Source organism: Camelus bactrianus, chromosome 2 (genome assembly GCF_048773025.1).
Source record: "Camelus bactrianus isolate YW-2024 breed Bactrian camel chromosome 2, ASM4877302v1, whole genome shotgun sequence".
Lineage (NCBI taxonomy): Eukaryota > Metazoa > Chordata > Mammalia > Artiodactyla > Camelidae > Camelus > Camelus bactrianus.
In genome coordinates, this window is record NC_133540.1 from 47,330,090 (window position 1) to 47,351,297 (window position 21,208).

Sequence of the window (21,208 nt, forward strand, 5' to 3'; positions counted from 1 at the left end):
GGGGTTTCTGGAAATATCTGCAATGTCCTTATTGCTGAGGTTACTGGTGAATTTTCCTGTCCTTTTCCCTTAGCCAGTTTGCAGATTTTGTAAGCTATTTGTTTGTATTAAATACCCTCCTACCTCAAAGACCTCAAGCAATTTCAGTCCCTGACTGGTCTTGGACCAGTACTTTTCTCATAGGCTTTCTGTGAGGATTAAGTAGAATAATGGATAGAAAACTCTTAGAAGACAATACTCTCTAGCAAGTCCAGATTGAAGTGTGGTGAAGTGTGACATGCATCGGAAAGAGCAGAGGCTCTGGAGTAAAGTTCATAGTCAGAACTCAGATCACATTCTGCACCATTTTGGAGGCAAGTCATTTAACCTCCAGTCCCTTTAAGACCCAATTTGTTTGGTCTTTCCATGGGAATAATAAAAATATCCATTTAATAGATCTGTGAGAGGAACTAAATAAACAACTAAATGAATAATAATGTCTGTGATGCAAAGAGGTTTAAGCAGTGTTTTAAATAGCCACTTGATAAATGTTATTCATATTTCATGATGAAAGAAGGGCATTCCTTAAAGTTTCAACTGCTACATTTAGAAAAGGATGCAGTGCATGTTTAAATCAAATGAAACAAATAAAGAAACGAACTAGAAAGAAGTGATGGGAAAGGGCTGGTTCTGTGCCCAGGCATGAAATAAGCAGCATCGATGCTGAGATCAGCGTATGGCGCCTCGCTCAGATTCGCAACACTTTCCTCGTATCCTATCTGCTACCCAAAGCATTCACACTTCCTTCATTCTAGGACTGAGCATAAACTCACTCGAAGTATTTATTGTGTGACTGAGTATATTATACTAAAACAGGACAAATAAAGCATCTTTATTGTCGAATTTCCAGCAGAGGAAGTAATTCTGGGGAGGTGGAGGGATTGGGAAAGAGTGAGAAGGGTTTTCTAGAAATCCTGAAATCATAACACACATGAAACGTGCGCTGTTATTCATGATGCTCAGAGTACAACTCTGGTAAGACCTCGTGCCACTGAGGCTTCTTGTCTTTTTAGAGATTCTATGGCATGACTGTTACTACCTCTGTTACTACTAACGCTCCTATTAATGCTGCTGATTAGCATTGCTACTTGTTGCAAGTTGGACGCTGCTAGGTGTCTTACAAACATTGTATTTCTCTTTATAACAACCCTAAAAGGTAAGTAACTATGATTATTCCCTTTTTACAGATGGGGGAATTGAAGATCAGCAAGATTAGGTGACTTCCCAAAACCTATAGCTAAATCAGGTCCTGTCAAATCCCTTGATTCTTGCCATACGCATGCTTACTGTCCCTTTTCTTCACTTATACTTCAAGGACATTATTTTATTAGAAGACAAAGCTTGCCGTGATCTGCTTTAGCTTATTCAAATTTGTTTTATATCACCATAGACCAATTCAATTCTCAAAAATATATGTAAGTAAACACATGATGGGTAACTTGTTAAAATATGATATTCAAACATATTTTCTTTAAAAATTCTTTTAAAATAGCATTCTGCAAAACATCTACAAAATTTAAAAAAAATTTTATCCTAGTTTTACCTATTTCACTACACTTTAAATTGTGTTTATAAACACCACAGAGCAACCCAATGTAATATATATTCTAAAAATGTACAGTGTGCAAATTACAGAAGAGAAACTTTCTCTCCTTCAACTTATCAACAGCATAAGTTTATACACTTTTGAAGGTGCACCAACCATCAATCAGCTAATAAGTAGGTGATGGGTAGATAGAGAGATAGATATTAGAGATAGGAACAGATAGAGATATACATACATTATGTCCTGTCAGGATGCCAAAGACTAGTCAAATAATTTTGATCTATATGTTTAATTCTGCTTCTAAAATGTCAAGGTAGCCACTCTTCCTTCTGAGTGAGACAGACTGTATTCTGCCTACAGAATGTATATCTCCTAACCCTCTGGCCTCTCTCTCTCTTGCCCTTGGAGACGGCTCGCACTCTGTCTATGGATTGTGTATCTCCCTGAGTAAACTTGCTATTACTTTAAATAAATAAATAAATAAATAAAGTCCAAATAAATTGTGGCTCAGTTTTGCTCTGAGTTACCTGAGAAATTAGCCTTGATGCTTTCTACCCAACTACTAGAAATAACAAGGCACTTTAATCTAATCTAAATGACAACTTTTGCCACATTCTGTTCACAGTGTGGATCAAATTTCAACAATCATAATGACAATTATGACCAAAATCATAAAAATGATGGTGCTAAAATGAAGGGATTAACAGTAATAATTGTTAACAGTTAATTTAGGACATAAAATGGTCTGGATCTTATGCTTAAAATATACTATGTCCTTCAACTTGAGATCACTTTTTTGAAGTATGACGCTCTCTGTGCTCTCATACAAGACTCTTAGCAGAGGGACTACGAGCTGACACTCCGGCACGAACTGTGTCGCTTACATCCTGAGTCTGCAACAAATCAGCTGGATCACTTTAGAAAACTGACTCAACTTCCCTCTACGTCAGCTTCCTTGTCTGTAAAAACTGGAAAATCATTATCCCTACCTTACAGGTTTCTTGTAAGAAGTAAGTGAAGTAAATATGGACAAAGCGCGTAGAACAGAGTTTGGCTAGTAATAAATGCTTACAGTATTTGCTATGATTATGCCTATTCCTAGGAAAACTCATTGAAAAATGACAAAGTTCATAACTTTCCATGATACTTGATATGGCTAAAGTCTTGGTGGGAAAAAAAAAAAAAGAAGCCAAACATTGTCATACCTGTGTATCCAGTTTTGCAAACACAATTGAAGCTTCCTGGAAAGTTCTGGCAGACAGCGCCGTTCTTGCAGGGACTGGGCAGGCACTCGTTGATATCTCTCTCACAGGCCCGGCCAGTGAAGCCATCTGGGCAGCTGCACGAAAATCCTCCCACCAAATTGTGACAGGTCCCCCCATTGTGGCAAGGGGATGGGAGGCACTCGTCTATATCTATTTCACACCAGCTGCCGGCATAGCCTGGCAGACACTTGCATAAGAAAGGCTGCAAAGGTTCATTTGCCACGATGATGACTGGAAGGCTCTCGTGGCTCTTCGATTTGGAGCTCACGGCCAATCTCCTTACACAGCTCCCCCCGTTCAGACAGGGGCCGTGAGCGCACGAGTCGTGATCCACAGATTCTACCTTTACTCCACTCTGCCGGAGGAGGATCTCTCTGATGCTTTCAAAGAAGGTGGCTACACCACTGGGATTCACGTACTGATTATGGTTCCGCTTCACAGCTGCCAAGAGAAACGTTCTGTTGTTCCCTTCATAGGCACCATAGAGTTGCACGGCAGTCCCGAGGCCGGTCAGCTGTGAGCTGGAGATGCGCAAGAAATGAAGGTAGTGGTTCGTCAAGAAGTCCTTGACTGTTGGTACTCCGAGACGCAGTAGGATGCTGTTATCCACTGTCGCGTTGGAAAATCCAGCAAAGAAAACTCGGATGTTGCTCGTGACGGCGCTGTGAACACCATCATTGCTGAGGACTGTCAGATCAAACGTGCCGTCTGTGGACCTCGGCTGGGAATTCAGGTCGCAAGTGCCCCTTGGAATACTGAAGAGGCTTGTAACTCCCGAAGTCAGGGAGCAGTGGAAGGTGTCTAACACGTCGGGATCCTGTGGCTTCACAGAACCTAAAATCCCACCAGGAAACAAGTTGCCATAATAATTAACAAATATCTCCACTGTCCGAGACTGCGAAGGGTTGTCGTTTTGGTCTATGACAGTGATGTGCACGGTTCCCGTGGAAGACATCTGAGGAACGCCAGAATCCCGAGTAACCACAGACAGGTAGAAGTCTGCAATCTGCTCTCTGTCAATCTCTCTGGTTGTGCTCAGAACTCCAGCAGTGGTCAAACTGAAATAATTGGTAGCAGGACCCGTGCTCAGCAAGTAATAGGTAAAGGGGCCTTGATTTGGAGGGAGATCGGGATCACTGGACTGTAGGGTCATCACCAGAGTTCCTGGGCGTTTGTTTTCCATCACTTCTCCCTCATTTATGGTCAACATAGGCCCGTTATCATTTATATCTTCCAGGGTAACCAATAAGGAGGCACTTCCTGTAGCTGAGGGGGTCCCTGAATCCACAGCCAAAACCGTGAGATTGTAGATGGTTAGGGTTTCTCGATCTAATTCTGCAGTCACGGTGATCTGTCCTGTCTGGGGGTTAATGGAAAAGGCACCATTTTCATTCCCTGATCCGATGAAGTAAGAAAACCTACTCCAGCTGGGAACAGAGTCTGAGTCAAAGGCACTGACAAAGGTCACATGAGTTCCCGTAGGGACCCCTTCACTGATCTGAACGCTGTAGGTGTTTAGGCTAAAAACAGGTGGGTCGTTGGCATCAAGCACGGTGACATTTACAGTGACCTCATCTATGTCTGCACCCCTGATGCTGCCAAAATTCTTGGCCAGTACCTTCAACGATACCCTTTCTTCTTTTTCTCTATCCAGAAGTCCAGAAACATAAATTTGTCCAGTCTTCTTGTTGATCTGAAAACCCTTCTTTCTACTGTTTCCAAAAATCAAATAATGTACCTCCCCATCAGTGCCCAAATCACGATCACTGGCAAACACTTCTCCAACGATAGTACCTTTGGGAGCTGCTTCTGAGATTTCAAAATAGTAAAGTTTGGAAACAAAACGAGGCACGTATTCATTTGTCCCTTTTAATTGTATGTTAACAGTGGCAAAACTGCACCTTTCTTCATCGGGGACATTGAAAGCTTTCACTGTAAGGTGGTAGCTCTGCTTGGTTTCAAAATCCAAGAAGCCTTGAGTGGTGAGGACGCCTGTGTTGGGGTCAATGACAAAGAGGTCACTGTCAGAGGACTGTACAGTATATGCAATCACGGCGTTGGTTCCAGAGTCAGCATCTGTTGCATTTAGGTGGATAACTGTTGTCCCACTTGGGGCATTTTCCAGAACAGTGGGGAAATATTCATCAGGGAGGAATACTGGAGAATTGTCATTCACATCAACCACATTTACAGTGACACTGCAGTAACCAGTCCTTGCAACCCATCCTCCATCTGTAGCACTGATAGTCATTTCATGTTTCTGGCATAGCTCATAATCAAGAGCTTTGGCAAGTGTTAATATACCCGTGGAGGAATTGATCGCAAAGATGCCTTCTTCATTTCCTGAGGAAATACTGTACCTAATCAAGCCATTCATAGCCGTGTCTCTGTCTCTTGCAGAGACGGTTCTGACAATGGACCCGACACTGTGGCTTTCAGGGATAGTTGTGCTCATGTGGCTTTGAGAGAATTCAGGCGTGTGGTAGTTTTCCTCAGTGACAATTATTTGAACGGTTGCTTGGGATGAAAGTGGAGGGTTTCCTTTATCCTTTGCAGTGACAGTGATCAAAAAGTTTTGATTCAAGTCAGATATCAGGGAAGATGCTACTGAAATCCACCCTGTATTATTGTCCAACTTAAATTTTCCCAAGTGATTTTCATCAGAAATGAAATACTCCACTTCGGAATTCAGTCCAAAATCTTTATCATCTACTGCAGTGACTTTGATTAATTTCGTACCAACTTTAACATTTTTGGTGACTGGAGTGAAATATTTAGTTGTAAGAAACTGTGGTGCATTGTCATTACTGTCCACCGTGTTGATGGTGACCGTTGTCTCGCTAAGTAATGAAGGATTACCTCGATCTGAAGATGTCACTATAAAACTATGTCTGTTGATGTTCACATTACTGAAGCCACTGACGTTTTGGTATTTTAAGACCTGCTTATTGAAAATCTCTCCTGTGGTGGCATTAATCCTGAAGTACTCTGACTGTGATTTTATGAAATAAAACACTTGTCCATTCGATCCTTCATCAGGATCCGTGGCAGATACCTGAGTCACTTTGGAGCCAATTTCAGTAAGTTCAGGGCAGTCTAAATAATAGGACGGCCTGCTAAATCTTGGGGCATTGTCATTGACATCTGTGACAAATATCGTGACATCTGTACTTACGGTCCACCCAGAATCGTGCGCAGAAACTCGGATTCTGTAACGGTCTGTATCTTCTCTATTTAAAGGTCTACTAATGACAATATCCCCAGTGTTGGGATTAATTGTAAACGGAAGACTTGTGTCCATTATAGAGTATCTGCTAATTGCATTTACACCAATGTCTTCATCAGAAGTTGTCACACGTGTGACTGTGTAGCCTAACGGGGAATTTTCAGGAACATGGGCACTGAATATTTGAGAAAACCTAGGAGCATTATCATTTTCATCTAAAATGTTAATGATGACCTTTACTGAGGTACTCTGAGAAGGGGAACCTTTGTCTGAGGACTTTATGGTAAGGACATATTGAGATATTTTTTCCCTGTCTAAAGGTTGAATGCTTCTAATTTCACCAGTGGCATGATTGATACTGAAACTATGTTCTGTGTTGCCATTAACAATTTCATAATCTAGCTGTCCATTGGGTCCACTGTCCTTGTCCATTGCAGAAACAGTAAGTATTTTTCGAGGAGACAGGTTTTCCAGTATTTCAGATACAAATGGATTTTCCTTAAAAACTGGAGAATTATCATTGACATCTAACACTGTTATGTCAAGTTTCTCATAAGAGGAGAAAGGTGGGAAACCTCCATCTCTGGCCTCTATCCATACAATGTATTTTTGTATGTTTTCAAAATCCAGAGGTTGACTGATGGACACCTGCCCTGTTAACTGATCAATTTGGAAAGTGCTGCCAAGATTCCCACTTGCAATATAATAGGACAAAGGCTCTCCTCTCAAGGAGGACCCCGTAATGGTCGTGACAAGAGTGCCTACTGGTTGGTTTTCAGGAAACATGAAAGTCTGTTCTTTGGCTCTGACTTTTGGGAAATCTGCTTTGTTCACAAAACGCACAGTCACTGTTGTAGAATCTGTCTTTGGAAACGAGCCACTGTCTTTCACATGTACAGAAAATGTTACTTCAGAAGCTCCATTTAGTGGTCCAGCTGCCATAATAGCTCCTCTCAGTGGGTCAATGTGAAATTTTTCAGAGTTTCTACCCGAAAGAGAATAATGTAGTTCAGAATTGGGCCCAATATCAGCATCCGTGACTGTAACCGCAAAGACAAAGGAACCTGTAAAAGAGGCAGTTTCCAATTATAATCACATGGAACCAGATAAAGCACTTGGTAGTAAGTGAAAACACTGTATTAAAGCCTTATATAAAACACTACATGGCTACCTGATATAGCTTTATTTTCTCATGATTACTAGGGGAGAACAGTATCTCCCAGATTGTCTCTGAAATTCCCAAGTCAAGTCTATTTAGCAAGTCTTCAGGGACTGACCTGCCATTATCTCACTAAACCCCACACAGTCTACTGAATTTAATATTTTTCAGTACACCTTTGAGAGAAACACAGGGAAGAGCAATGGCTAATCATTTCGAATTATAGTTCCCAGGAGAAAAATCTGTACATAACTGACAACAAACACAGTAACACGTGAGTTCTGCAAAGAACTATGTTTCTGCCCAATGAAAAAAAGATAATTGCTCCATTATGTCTTAAAATATTGTTGAATTACCTTTTATGTAAGCATGTCAACAAAAATAATATGTTTTAAAAATTACTGTTGATTCCTTGTACTAATTGTTTTTATAGCAAAACTCTTTTATCTGTTAGATATTACCATATGGAGATAAAGTGTGTGTGTGTGTGTATACACATACATATATATATATATATATATATATATATATATATATATATATATATACACAATTATAAACTAGTAAGTAATAAGAACTGAGAAAGAATGGACTTAATTAGGATTCCAAAACTTAGTGTTTGGGATGAGGGCCAATGGAATAGATTGTAGTTGCCATAGGACACATTTTTGATATATTTATTCAGAAACCTTTCCCAAACCTGCACTCCTACCCCTACAGAAAGTTTGTGATACAAGTGAGATGTCTTTCAGTGAAAAAAAAAAGTTAGTGGTTCTGATTAATTATAGTACGTCTAATGAGGAAAAAATGCTAAAACCTTATTTAATTGTACAGGAGATGCTCTATTGCATCACCACACATCAGATGTCATTAGAATCATTGCAACTGAAGACCTTATGACTGTGATATTGGCATTTCTTTTGATAGAAAGTTGGCATGAAAATGTATGGATTTTATACTTTCAATTGGTATCAATTAGATCTCCTGAAGTGAATAGAAGATCAAAGATCACTAGAGGAGAAATCTTGGATCCACTCTTTTCTAATTAAAGATATTTTAAAGCAAGGAAAATTGAATTAATTGTGCCTTTCATTTGTATATTCTCCTGTTTGAAAATTCATTTCAGGAATTACCAACGATAGATGATCCATGCAGTTCTTATGAAGGTAGGCCATTCTTTGCGAACAAGCAAATAAAACTAAACTAAATTTAAAAGAGATGCAGAAAGATAAATGCATATTGTCAATATGAAAATGATTCATTAACATCTCCATACACTTACTAACAGAAAAAGACTACACCCATCAAAACCAGAATAAAATAGTATTTATAGTAATAATTAATTAGAATGATTCCTTCAGTGAGCCTTTTGAAAATCTATCTATGAAGTGTTGAATAAAATATTCATTTTCCACCAACAAATATTGTTGAATGCTTTTTACCTCACAGACAATGTTTCAGGTGCTAGCGTAGGGCATGAAAAAAGAAATAATGCCCCTCCTACTGGGGAACACAAATTACATTTCAGCACAGAACCCTCCTTGACTATGACGTGAAATCCATTTTAATATTTAGCAATATTCAAGTAAAATTAAGAAACAGCACTGGGAAAGATGTAGCAATTACAAAATCTTAAACACAATTGGTCTGGGAAGAAAGAATTAATGTAAAAGATTCAATGTTCTTTCAATTTCTTTAGGCAAGAATTGGGTTTTATAGGATTTGCAAACTTAGGTTTTATCAGAAATGTACATGTAAACGTAACAAAAATGCAATGATAGAAAATCTCCAATCTATGTTTTTTATTTATCTATGAGACCTCGGAGAAGGTCTAGTTACCTGGAGGAGTAGGAGATGGGATGTGCGTGACATATGGGTGATGCTGAAATCTTGGCGGGTTGTCATTGACATCGGTCACAGTGACGAGCACACTGGTGGAGCTGGAAAGAGGTTCTGGAGACCCAGCATCACTGGAGACGACGACCAACGTGTAATTCTCTTTTGCTTCCCTGTCTAGCAATGCACTGGTGATGATCTGTCCTGTGGATGGGTTGATGGTGAACTGAGAATTTCCACCAATGATCCTATAACTAAAACAGAGAGCAGACATGGGTATATTTCTTCCAGGTTTAATGCTGTAACATCTATTCACTATGATTTAAAACCTTGGGCAGAAATGTCAAGGAAAACATTACAAGTGAGATCACACAACAATGAAAGGTATGGCTAGTTCACCTTTATCAGAACATCACATTAATGATCTTTATCGTGAGACATCGTATGACCTCCAGCAGGTCCTCACAAGGTCTGTGTGCTTCTCAAATCATGCAAGTCCCCAGGATATACCCAGAAGACTACTGTGTTTTAAATAAGCGAGCCTGAAAGCATAAATCAGAGCCTTGCTCTAATACCGTGGTTAGTGGCCAGCATCACAAATGAACATCTGTTAAATGAATCTAGAAATTATTTTTCTTCTGTGCACCATAATAAACCAGAAAAGATCAGTTGAAGATCTTATTCTTTAAAGACCAAACGCTGTGTATTTGACACATACTGATGATCCAGAACAACTCAAGAACTGATTATTTATACAGAGACATTCCTAGTTACTGATTCTCTCATTTGCTGTTCCTCATATGGCTATGCTGCTTTGCTTTCTTGTTGTAAGGAGAGGTATGACATCTTCATGGATATTTTGATGCTAGCCAGATTGGTTAGCGGGCAGGAGTTTCCACTGAGAACAGCTTCTCTCTTCTTTCTGAAGGAAAAAAAAGCTATCTGTATATATTACCGAGAGATCAGCTCAGAAAGAAGTAGCCAAGCTCAAAGATTCAGAAACTGGCTTTGGTCCATAGTTTTTCAAGTTGGAGGGTTGCAAGGAAATAGATGTCTTTAAAAGTTTTCTCCTTTATACCAACAAAGAAAATGCCCCTGTTCGAACTAACTGATGCTTTTGTAGTTTGGTTTGTGTCCATAAAAACATAGCAACAGCAAGTGTCTAACAGAAATGTCAGGAAAAAAACCTTACATCCCAGCCAGCAGAGTGCACATTCCTCCTGTTTTAAAGTTCATGATTTGAAACAAACATTTTGGCATCTTCATCTTTTTTTAGAGAAATATGGACTATTGGGGAGCTGTGTTTTTTTAAATAGAGGTTCTATAAAATGATAGCTGAATAGAAAAAGAATAGAGAGGGAGTTTGGTTGAGAGTGTTTCAATATTGATAAAGTGCTTGCTGTCACTGAGATCCGAACAGCTGCTGGCATACCCACATGCTGAGGGCAGGAGTGAGTGAATACTGGCTGCACTTTCTGGGCCAGAAGGGACTCTTTATCAAGTATCAGTACCACCCATATACAGTAGAAGACATCCATTCCATTTATCAAAATACAACTATCAGAGCTTTGTAAACGTTTTCTTAAAGTTAGAAATGCAGAACTCATGAAATAATCATATTGCCTGGCCTTGTCAAGGAAGTCTGTAGAATCCTGGATTATGAGACTCAGGTGACTTTATTTTGGGAAACTTTGTTTCTATCAGTAGTTGTAGAAATAACCAAATAATTAATAGTGGGAAAAAAGTAATTCATAGTGCCTCAAGCTTTCTTACAGCTTTATGACAGCAAAGATCAAGGGTCAATCAAATATTTGTTCCCTTAAGCACTCACAAATAAAAATAAGAAGGATGCAAAATGCCATGCAAATTTGATTTGGAAATTTTGTATATGAGAAGACTGTGGTATATTAGACGGAACAGTGTGTTGAAAGGCAAATGATGTCTGTTCTAGTTCAGGTTGAACTAAATAATTCATTAAGGAGCCTTGTATTTTATGCTACTGTGCATAAGAGTGTCTGTTTAAAAGTAGGTAATATATTTAACTATTTAAAAAAATTAAGGAATAAATTGCCATGTTGATATACAATTAATTTTTTCTAGACCTTCCTTGTTTCTCAAGTGTCTCATAAGTGCATTTTAAATATGAGATATTCTTTAATATTTCACAATATCTATAATACCAGTTTCAAGCAGACATACTTACAAGTTAAGAAAGAGAAAAGAGAAGCATGGGGACCAGGTACTGGATAGACTGCCAAGGTCATGAGCCCAGGTTTTCCCCGCCTCCCCTGCTTGAGTCTTGTCTCACTTCTCATCCTTCCATAGCTCTGTCTCCTGCTTCTCTGATCCACAATAATTTCTTTCAAGGTGATGCACTTTGTCACTTGGTGTCTTGTGCCATCTTCCCAGCACCTAAGCATCTATGCCGTTCTTAACAGATTTGCAGCGTCTTGCTGTGTTCTTTGTGTTCTTAGTGTGTACCAAGCGCACTCCGAGGCCTTTCATATACACTCTCATTTAAGCCTCAGAACAATCCTAACAGTTTGGTTCTGCTTTCGATTTTTTATAGATGAGGAATCTGAGCCTCAGGGAGGCTACTATAACTGCACAGAGAAGTATACAGTCTATAAGTGGTAGATGCAGACTTTGAACTTTTGTCTTTATGACTTCAACACGCATGCTCTCCATTATCCTACAGTGTAAGGAAGGCAGGGTGCAGCCTGGTGTGTGTGGGGGTGGCGTGGGGAACACCAGGAACGCGGTAGCTCCCAGCTAAGGCCCAAAGGGACTCTCGCTCAGACGTGTCGATGGAAAATTGGTTTATAATGATTTAGTTCGATGCAAATCAAACAAATGAGTTAATTTATTTTCTGACCTAAGTATAAGAAATTACTGTTTCAAATTCCTGGCGTAAACAAATCATTATTATCTAAAATCTAAATTGATCATCATTGCATGTATAAAGCTGAAATATCCCCATTTGATTTTTTGAAGCTTTTTTTGCCTCTTCCTGAGATTTACTAGGATCATAAGGCACTGCACTGTGCACTGCTGGAATCTAGTCATTCTGTAATAGTTTAGAAACTATACTTTGGAGCACAGTTTCCCTGGACATGGATTTTGATCTCATTCAAGTACTTACATTCATAAAATTTCTTAGCCTTTCTGAGTCTTTTCTACAAAGTGCTGATCATATATGCATTTCATTCATTTGGTAGTTTGAGTATTAAGTGTAATTTCTTATGAAATGCACTCGCCATTGTAATTAGTATGTGACAAGAAGTCAATATTTAGGCTTACACGCGTAACAGAGTATATCTATGTACGTAATTATAATAATCTATTATATATAATCTGTTATAATCCATCTGTATATTCAGTTAAAGGGATGAAGTAATAATAGCTAGAGACATGGATAAGTAGATTAAAAATTCTGTCCTCAAGTTTACATCCTTAGACGCAAGAGAGATACTTGGAAAAGTAAATGCAAAACCAGGCAGTATGTTTAAGTGCTATACAGTTTCTCAGAAGCACTGTTTTAGGAATTCAGAAGACAAAGAGACCACTTTTGAATAGAATGATGAAAAGGAGAAGGATAAATTTAGGCTAAGTTTTAAAGGGGTTACCCATCTTACAATAGTATTGCAAAGGGAGAATTAAAGTGTTCTAAGTTGGGAGTCAGAATTTTTTTTTTCTATAAAGGACACATTAGTAAGTATTTTCAGCTCTTTGGGCCATCAGGTCTCTGCTGCAACACTCAACTTGCCATCATAATGCAAAAGCAGCCGTAGGCACATACACAAATGGGCATGGGGATGTTCCAGTAACATTTTATTTACAAAAGTAGGCACTGCACCAACTTTAACTTGCAGGCTGCGGTTTGCAGAATGGGAAGGGATGGAGAAGGACTTGAACAAAGCCATAATGCTTGGGAAAACACAGATACTTTCCCCAGGAGCAGAAAGTGACCTGGTGAGGCTGAAAGTCTGGCTCTATATTGAAGATTTGTGCAGAATAAGCTTGGAAAGATGCCGGGGCCGTTTATGGAGTGGAATATGCAGACTGGGCGTTATGCCATGGGCAAACTGGAAGTTGAGAGATTCTGAGGAAAGGGGGGTGGTATCACTGTGAAAGCTGAGCCATTGAGCAAGTCAGTTCATGTTACAGCCACGGCCCTTTCATTCACTGACTCAGGCTTCGCTGTATCCAGATGACTTCCTACAACATTGAGAGAGGACTCATAACATGTAAAGTATTACGTACCTTATTAAAGTAAAATTAATCATGTTATTATTACCCAACTTCAAACACTTCAGTTGTTTCTTCCGTTAGATGCGGAAAGAAATGGGATTTTTCTCGAATGATGTACAAACAAGGCCCGTTCCTAACAGCCACTGGCCACACCGAACAGCTTGGCTTTTCTGCTGCTGCTTTTGCACAGCTCTGGGCCTTGGCACCTGCCACTGTCTTTGCCTAGAAGGTCTGTCACCCCTTACTTGTCTGTAAACCACTTCTCTCTCTTTACAAAAATCATCAGTGACTTGAAGCTTCTACTGATCTCCACGGGTATCCCTGGCTAGGCTGTTCTCTCCACCTATCCTGGGTTTAGAATATACCTGTTACAAGGTATTATAATTACAAGTCTGCAAAATTACCTTCTATGTTAAAGTGCACTCCTTATAAGAACTAGAGTGCCTAATGCCTCAGAACTTAACAAAATACCTAGGACATGGTGAGGTCTCCAAAATTATACAGTGTAGTGCAGTATACAGATTGCAAGGATTAGAAACCAGGATTGGGGAAGCAAGTTAATTTTTATTATAATAGTTCAGGCATGATGTAATTATGGACTGAACAAGGACCTTGGCAGGAAAAATGCACAGGAGAAAATGAGTGCCAGAGGCACTAGTAAAGAAGAAACATGAGAACTTGTCCACTGATTGAATAAGCGGGAGAGGATGACCCTCAGCCATCAAGATGGGAGGATGAAGACAGTAAGGCAGCATCATTAAAAGAGAGAAGAATGCCAAGATGAGAAATAGAGAAGGTTAGGGGTTTCTGACATGTTGTGCTTCTGATTCCAGCAGAACCTGTAGGTAGAGGCATCTCCTAGAGAGTTATAAAAATGAATCGGAATCTCTGGGATGGAGGCAGAGGTGATTGTTCAGATTTAGAGGCTTTCTGCGTAGTCTTCTGTGTAAGTTTTTTACAGGGCTGCAGCCAGGGAAATAAATTCTTCCTCCCTCCCTCCCTCTCTCTCTCTCTGACACACACACACACACACACACACACACACACACACACAGAGGAATAAAGAAAGGAAAGAAAGGATTGAGACACATGGTGTGGGGAATGTCCAAATTACTTTGATGAGAGAGAAAGAGGGGATATAGAAGGCAAATTGGAAGATGTTGTCAGAGACGCAGGGCAAGAAGTAAGAAATAACATTTACACAGGTGTTGAGGAGAAAAAAATATGCCAAGAGGAAAGGATGACCTGTGGTGCAAATATTACAAAAGGTAAAGGAGAATAAAGACTCAGCAATCACCAGACTTGATAAATTTCAGCAGAACCTTTGGATAGTCTTTTTTGGCAAAGCAATAGAAGAGAAAATTTGATTGAGAGATTTTCATGAATAAATGCCCAGAAAAAACTTTGAGGTAGTAACTCACCCTCTCAAGAATGTGGTGTAAAATGCTGTGAGCAAAAATGGCAATGCTAAAGAACACTAGAATCATTAATTTAGTACACTTATTTAGGTGCCAGTCATTATTATGCTACAGACATTTTTCAAGGACGAATATATTAGGAATAAAATAGACATTAGGATGACAAAAAGAAAAAAACTAACATAAATTTAGTGACTTTCATGTCCCAATAAAGTGTTAGAGACATTTACGCATATTAACTGGTTCCATATACACTACTTGGCACATAGTAGGTGGTCAACATGTATTTAATTCACAAATTGAAAAGTAGCCATTCTTAACTCCACTTTTACTGATGGACATACTGAGGCTTAGAGACACTAACATGATTTTTCTAAGTCATGTAAGCAAGTAAAGGAACCAGAACTCAGTGCCAGATATTCAGAGCATTTCTGTAGGGACAAGGATATGATCCAGAGAAGAGAGATTACTTGAAGATCCAGAGAGAAATGCAGTACTCGTTGAATTAAAAATCTGAATAAAATTGAATGGGGTGGGATTAAGAGCACAGAGTAAGGGATTTACCTTTGAAAGTTGGCCCTGTCAATATAGTCATGTGACTTTCCCCACTGTTATGACACAAAGGAATTAAAAGTGAGATTTGCATGGAGATTTTACCAGTTGGGAGAAAAAAGGAATACAAAAGCTAAATTCTGAAATGGGTATTTGGGAAGCAAAGATATAAATCAGATAAAGACTAGGAATCAATGCAGGCTGGTTTACCAGAGAGGAAAACACTAAAAGTGATGGGAAGTATAAAACTCAAAATTTGTACACCATCCATAAAAACGTTTAACTTGATAAGTTGGGTAGAAAGAAAAATATAAATAAATATTTGTTGGGTAGCTGCTGTGCAAAAGATCATGTTAGACCATATGGGAAAATTATGTCACATAAAGGGCTGTGCTATACAAGAGCCCATCAGTAGTTGGGTAAGCATCTTATACGTGCAATACTTACGCAGGCAATAGAAAAATCGATACACAATAGCTCTGTTAACCAGAGAAGAAAATGAGGTTCCATGAATAGGAAGGAGTGATTAACATCTAAAATATATATTCCATTAAAAACATATCAGGCCAGAGTAAATAAAGTTTAGGTTGGCATAATTACTTATTATTCTGTGAAAATATTTTTTATTTAAGTTGTAATAATTGCCTAGGTTAATTTAAAAGTGAAGATAATATTTTTACAAGATAAAAATCACGTCAGTTTTTGTTTTAGCTGACTATATGACAGCAGTCATTTGAAGACTTTTCACAGACTGGTTTCAGAGATTCCAAGAATTGTAAAAGTATGAAATTAATTCTCTGATATTAAAGGAAGAAGAAAATCCAACCAGTCAACCAAACTACCAAAATACATACTATCAAATCAAAACAAGCTCATCAGATCTACAAGTACAACCCTGTGAAGCATTCTGAAAATGTGAACACAGACTAACTTTACATTGATCACTTTTGCTCACGAACATAGGAGAACATTGAGCAGTAAAACTCCAACATGCACTAGGAGAAAACACCAGCATGGCATTTCATTCTAACATCTGGAGGGACGGATCAATCTTGTGATCCTGCAGCTTCACATGCAGGAGTAAAGACATCTCAGATGAGAGTACATACGTCCTGCTACTGACTGGCAATATTCTACATGCTGTGTTTAGAGGAAGACTCCTCTGCATGGAAGACAGAGATTTTATTATATTATAACACTCCAGTGGACAGGACATCTCTTCCAAAATGATTATTAGAAACTTACTGAGTACTAACAGGAAGAGGGCAAAGGGCTTTGCATGGATCAGGACAGCATGAGTTGGTGGGAGTTGAGCATTTTGTTGTTGTTCTAGGCTTTATTCTAACTAGCTCACCTAAGTATCTAATTTTTCCTCATAATAACTCTACAACGTCAGTTTTACCAGTAGTATACCTATTCCATTGGTAAGAAAAATGATGCCCGGAAACGTTAAATAAGTAGTCCTGCCCTGTGATTAGTTGGTAATAGTAGAATCAGGATTTAATTCTACACAGCCTGATTCCCAACGCTGTGCTCTTAAAATTAAACTGACGACTAGTTCTTAGGACATGGATCCCATAATTTCTGTGCTTTCGTTTAGGACAAGTAAACTGAAGTGGTATTTCTTGGCCCTTTGAGGCTCATATCAGGAAAAAGTTAAGTTGAAGTTGCCTCTCTCTTCCTGGGTGGTACCAAGCACAGGGACCCAAACAGGTATATAGCTCTGACCATGGGCAGAAATTTTGCCAATTCCAAATGATTGTATTTAGTTTATAGTCATTTATCTACATCAAAAAGAAGGCAGGCTCAAAGAAAGTGGGAACCTCGTCTTGTTCATCACTGTTATTCCTACTAGCAACTCAGTGAATGCTGAAAAATACCTGGAGTCCTCCTACCCAACTCAGTGATCTCTGCCAGCAGGAAGAGACTAATTAATGCCAGTTTCCCAGAATGACTTTTTAAATAGGGAATTAGTAATAAATGAAACAAATCATTAACCAAATCATCACTATATCAATATGCATAGGCCACCCCTGACCAAGAATTCCTCTGAGCTCTCAAATTCCCTCTTCTGACCCATTACTTTTATAGCCATCTAACCCACTCTAATTTACCTAATATCAGTGTATAGAAGGTAGGGCTGATGTAAGGGGGTAAAAATGTTTATGTCTTTGAGACTTTTTTTTTTTGGAAAATTTGGAAATCTTCATTCCCTAAAATTTGGAATTGGTATAGAATAAGGAGACACAGCTAGATCAACCAAATGTTACAACCCAATTGCTTTCACACTCTCTCTGAATAAGGTGCCATACTGTCCTCCCCAACTTTGAAAGGATTTAAGTAGAGTAAAATAAACTATTTTAAACTTAGAAGGTACAAGCGTTCTTACTGGGGTTATTGTGGGTTAAAAACTCTTTGACACTCCTCCCATCGAGATATGATATCTATTTCTCCTCCCAGTGAATCTGAACTGACCATGGCTGCTTCGACAAAGTACTTGGAAGTGATGCTATGCCACTTCCAGGTCTGTAAGAGCATTAGCAGCTTTTACCTGGGGTCCTCAGAACCCGAAATACTATGTAGAAGTCCAACTACTCTGCTGAAGAACCACACTGAGAAGTCCTGGGACCACAAGATCAGAGACAGGGGTCCAACTGAACTTAACCTTACAACCATTCCCACCAAGGCACAGGTGTGTGAGAGAGGACATCTTGGACCCTCCAGACCATCCGTCCACATAAATACCACTAAAAGACACTAGTCAACCACATAAAACAGAAGAATCTCCCACTGACCCTTGAGCTAATTTCTGATCTATGAAATAATGAGATATAATAAAAATATAAATAAAATTAATAAATAAGGAAATTTTAGAACAATAAATAAAATCATTGTTATTGCAATCCTCATTTTAGGCATAGTTGATTATTCAGCAATAACTGAGGGGCTATGTGTTCATATTAGGGAACCTCTAATGAAATTAAGCATTATATGCCTGTAGTGCAAAGACTAACATTTAATGAGAAAAATAATCAAAATTTCAAAAGGAAAATGTACTGACCTGATAACTGCATTTGTTGAAGCATCAGCATCTGAGGCATTTACCAACAAAACATCTGTCCCAGTTGGTGAATCTTCAGGGATTGTTGTGAAGTACATTTTACTGGCAAAAGTGGGGACGTTGTCATTGACATCATCTACTATGACATTGATTGTTCCAGTTCCAGTCAGGGCAGGGGATCCTAGAAGGAAAAGAAAATCAAGTCTTCATGTTCATAAATAACAAAAACAATAGCAATTTTTGAAATTGAAGTGTAGTCAGTGACAATGTGTCAGTTTCTGATGTACAGCATAATGTCCCAGGCATGCAAATATATATATATATATATATATACATATATTAGTTTTCATATTCTTTTCCATTAAAGGTTGTTATAAGATATTGAATACAGTTCCTTATGTTATACAGGAGAAATTTGTTTTTTATCTATTTTTATATATAGTGGTTAACCTTTGCAAATCTCCAACTCCCAAATGTATCCCTAATAGCAAATTTAAAAACTAGCTGTAGGCAAAACAACTGAAGAGAATTTAGAAAACATTCCAAAGTAAAATTTGTGAACACATAGACAAGTGATTGAATGATTTTTAGCTTTGCTCAAAAAAAAAAAAAATGTTTTATTTAGGAACTAGTATTTCAACTCTTTCCTAGTGACCTGCACAAAAGGAGTACGTCAGCCTCTTGTTCTATTTTAAGGGTGCCGATCCGGCAACGTAGAACACAACAATGTCATTTAAATGTCACAAAAGAGGCACTGTTCGTTTCTCTGAAATTACAGTAAAATAGCTCGCGCCAGATGTGGAGAATACCCCCGGGCCCAGAATCGCTGGCCCGCTGACCCAGCAAAGGGAGAAACTGCCCTCCTAGATGCGACTATCAATGCTGTTATCAAAAAAATTCAACGGGGCTTTTGAGGACTTTAAATCCCCTTTTCTGTACTAACCAAAATTTGTTTGTAGGAAAAAAAAAAAAAAGGAAAGCTTCAAGTGAACGTCAAAACTGTAATCTCCTACTTGCTGCAAACGTTACAGTGATGAGCTGACTGGGGATCATTTTTGTTGCATTTATTTAATATTTCTTATACATGTGAGATAATTCATCTTTATGTCCTGTTCCAGTTCCGTTATCAACATATAGTGAAAATCCAGCATTTAACTAAACCTTGGAGTACACTGTCTGCACTGCACAAGGTTAGCAGACTCTTTGTGGTGGAGGTTAGACGGCACGTTTGATTAGATTCTGCGGGTTGTCCTACAAGTAAATGGCAAATCATCTGCCTTTAGTTGTGTTTTCAAAATCATTTTTCAAACTTTAATTTCTCTAAATAGAAATAGTGAAGATTTGTTTAACTCTGTTTACCTACAATAAAATAAAGTTCTGGATACTCTCACTTTCTGTTTAAGATACTTCTTGTCCCATAAAATTATTTCCCATTATATGACGTTTAAACTCTACTTACTTCTAGTAGTCAACATTTTGTAAATAAAGCCATTCATTCATTCACTCATTTGTTTTTCTGCAAAATGTTTATGAAGTACCTTTTTACTATCACAGAGTGGATATGAGATTCACAACCTTTCAATATTATTTTTTGTGATCATCTTGCGATTTGCTAATATTTCCTTACTACCATTCAAACTTTTTCCTGCATTCTTAGGTTGTCATTACTGAAGGCATAGTACCAATCAGCTTTTATGCTCAAAGATACAGGAACCAAAATCAATAGACCAGAAAACTATGAAATGCAATGGTTTTGGTGATCTGTTATTTTTGTGCTCTGCACAAGGAAACTCAAACCCTGTGTTTGATGAAAAACGTGCATGACCAGTTGCACCGGCCCCTGTAACAAGGCATGATACCGCCCAGAAACCTGTGCAACTGAATTTAGGTTGCAAGCTGGTATCTGTTGCCATATGCATCTTTCTCTGTAAGATAATTCATTTTAAGCATTCTACTTACATTAACATATTTTTAAATTCATACTTGTAGACATCTTAGTTTTTAGGTGTTTGATTTTACATTAAAGAAAGGAAAATTAGTCCTCACTCTTTGCTTTTCTGTATGATCAACTATAAATATTAAAATACCATAACTGCCTTTTCTCTAGTCATTTACATGATGGTAGGATGATGTCCCAAATATTTCACACCCAAAATAGATGTGGAAGTCTTATAGACACCGTAGAAGCACATCAGAATAATACTTTAAAAATCTCACTCAACATATTAATAATGATAATAGTGAATATTTATTGAGTCTTTAGGTACTCAAGGACTGGTTTAACAAGTTCACGTAAATTGTCTCATCTATTCTTCATAAGTTAGTACAGCTGTTATCTCGACTTTATGTGTAATTAAGCTGAAGGGTAGAAAGGCTAAGTGATGTTTTTAGGACCACAGACCTAATGAGGAATGGAGCTGGGGTGTGATCGCTGTGACTGGGATGTGGGGCTGTTCAGTGCTGGCCTGGAGCCAGAAGGTGTGAGCAGCTGGATAGGTGATGCTCAGTAAGATGCAGTGGGACTCTGGACAAGCTGATCCCAGGGACCAGCACGAGGCAGGAGCTGGAGAAAAAGGCCCATCTGGGAGCGATGCTAGTTATTATCCAGTTTAAGTTTGTGGAGCATTTGGGGATACCAGTCTGGCCACAGATTTTGAATTTCTCGTAATGGGCATGTAAGGCTAAAATCAGTATTTTCTGGGGTATTACTGATGGCCAGTGTTGGGGCTACATTTCTTGAATATAAGTTTAATTATATACAATTTGATGAAATGGAAGTTAATGATCTGAATGGTGTCAATATTCCACTGATTGTATTAAAAAAATTAACTGGATATCTGTGCATGGGAAGGAGG

The 21,208-nt window shown here is 38.5% G+C and overlaps 1 protein-coding gene across 4 annotated transcripts in view; it reads right to left on the reverse strand.

The window, feature by feature from the left end:
• FAT4 (FAT atypical cadherin 4) overlaps positions 1 to 21,208 on the reverse strand; it is a 156,411-nt gene that overhangs the window by 33,289 nt on the left and 101,914 nt on the right. For all 4 annotated transcript variants that reach the window (XM_074341179.1, XM_074341175.1, XM_074341168.1 and 1 more), the window contains 3 exons: positions 18,354 to 18,534; positions 9,075 to 9,325; positions 2,791 to 7,140 (listed from right to left, as the gene is read on the reverse strand). In XM_074341179.1, coding sequence (XP_074197280.1) covers positions 2,791 to 7,140; positions 9,075 to 9,325; positions 18,354 to 18,534 — 4,782 coding nt within the window. The remainder of the gene's footprint in view (positions 1 to 2,790; positions 7,141 to 9,074; positions 9,326 to 18,353; positions 18,535 to 21,208) is intronic.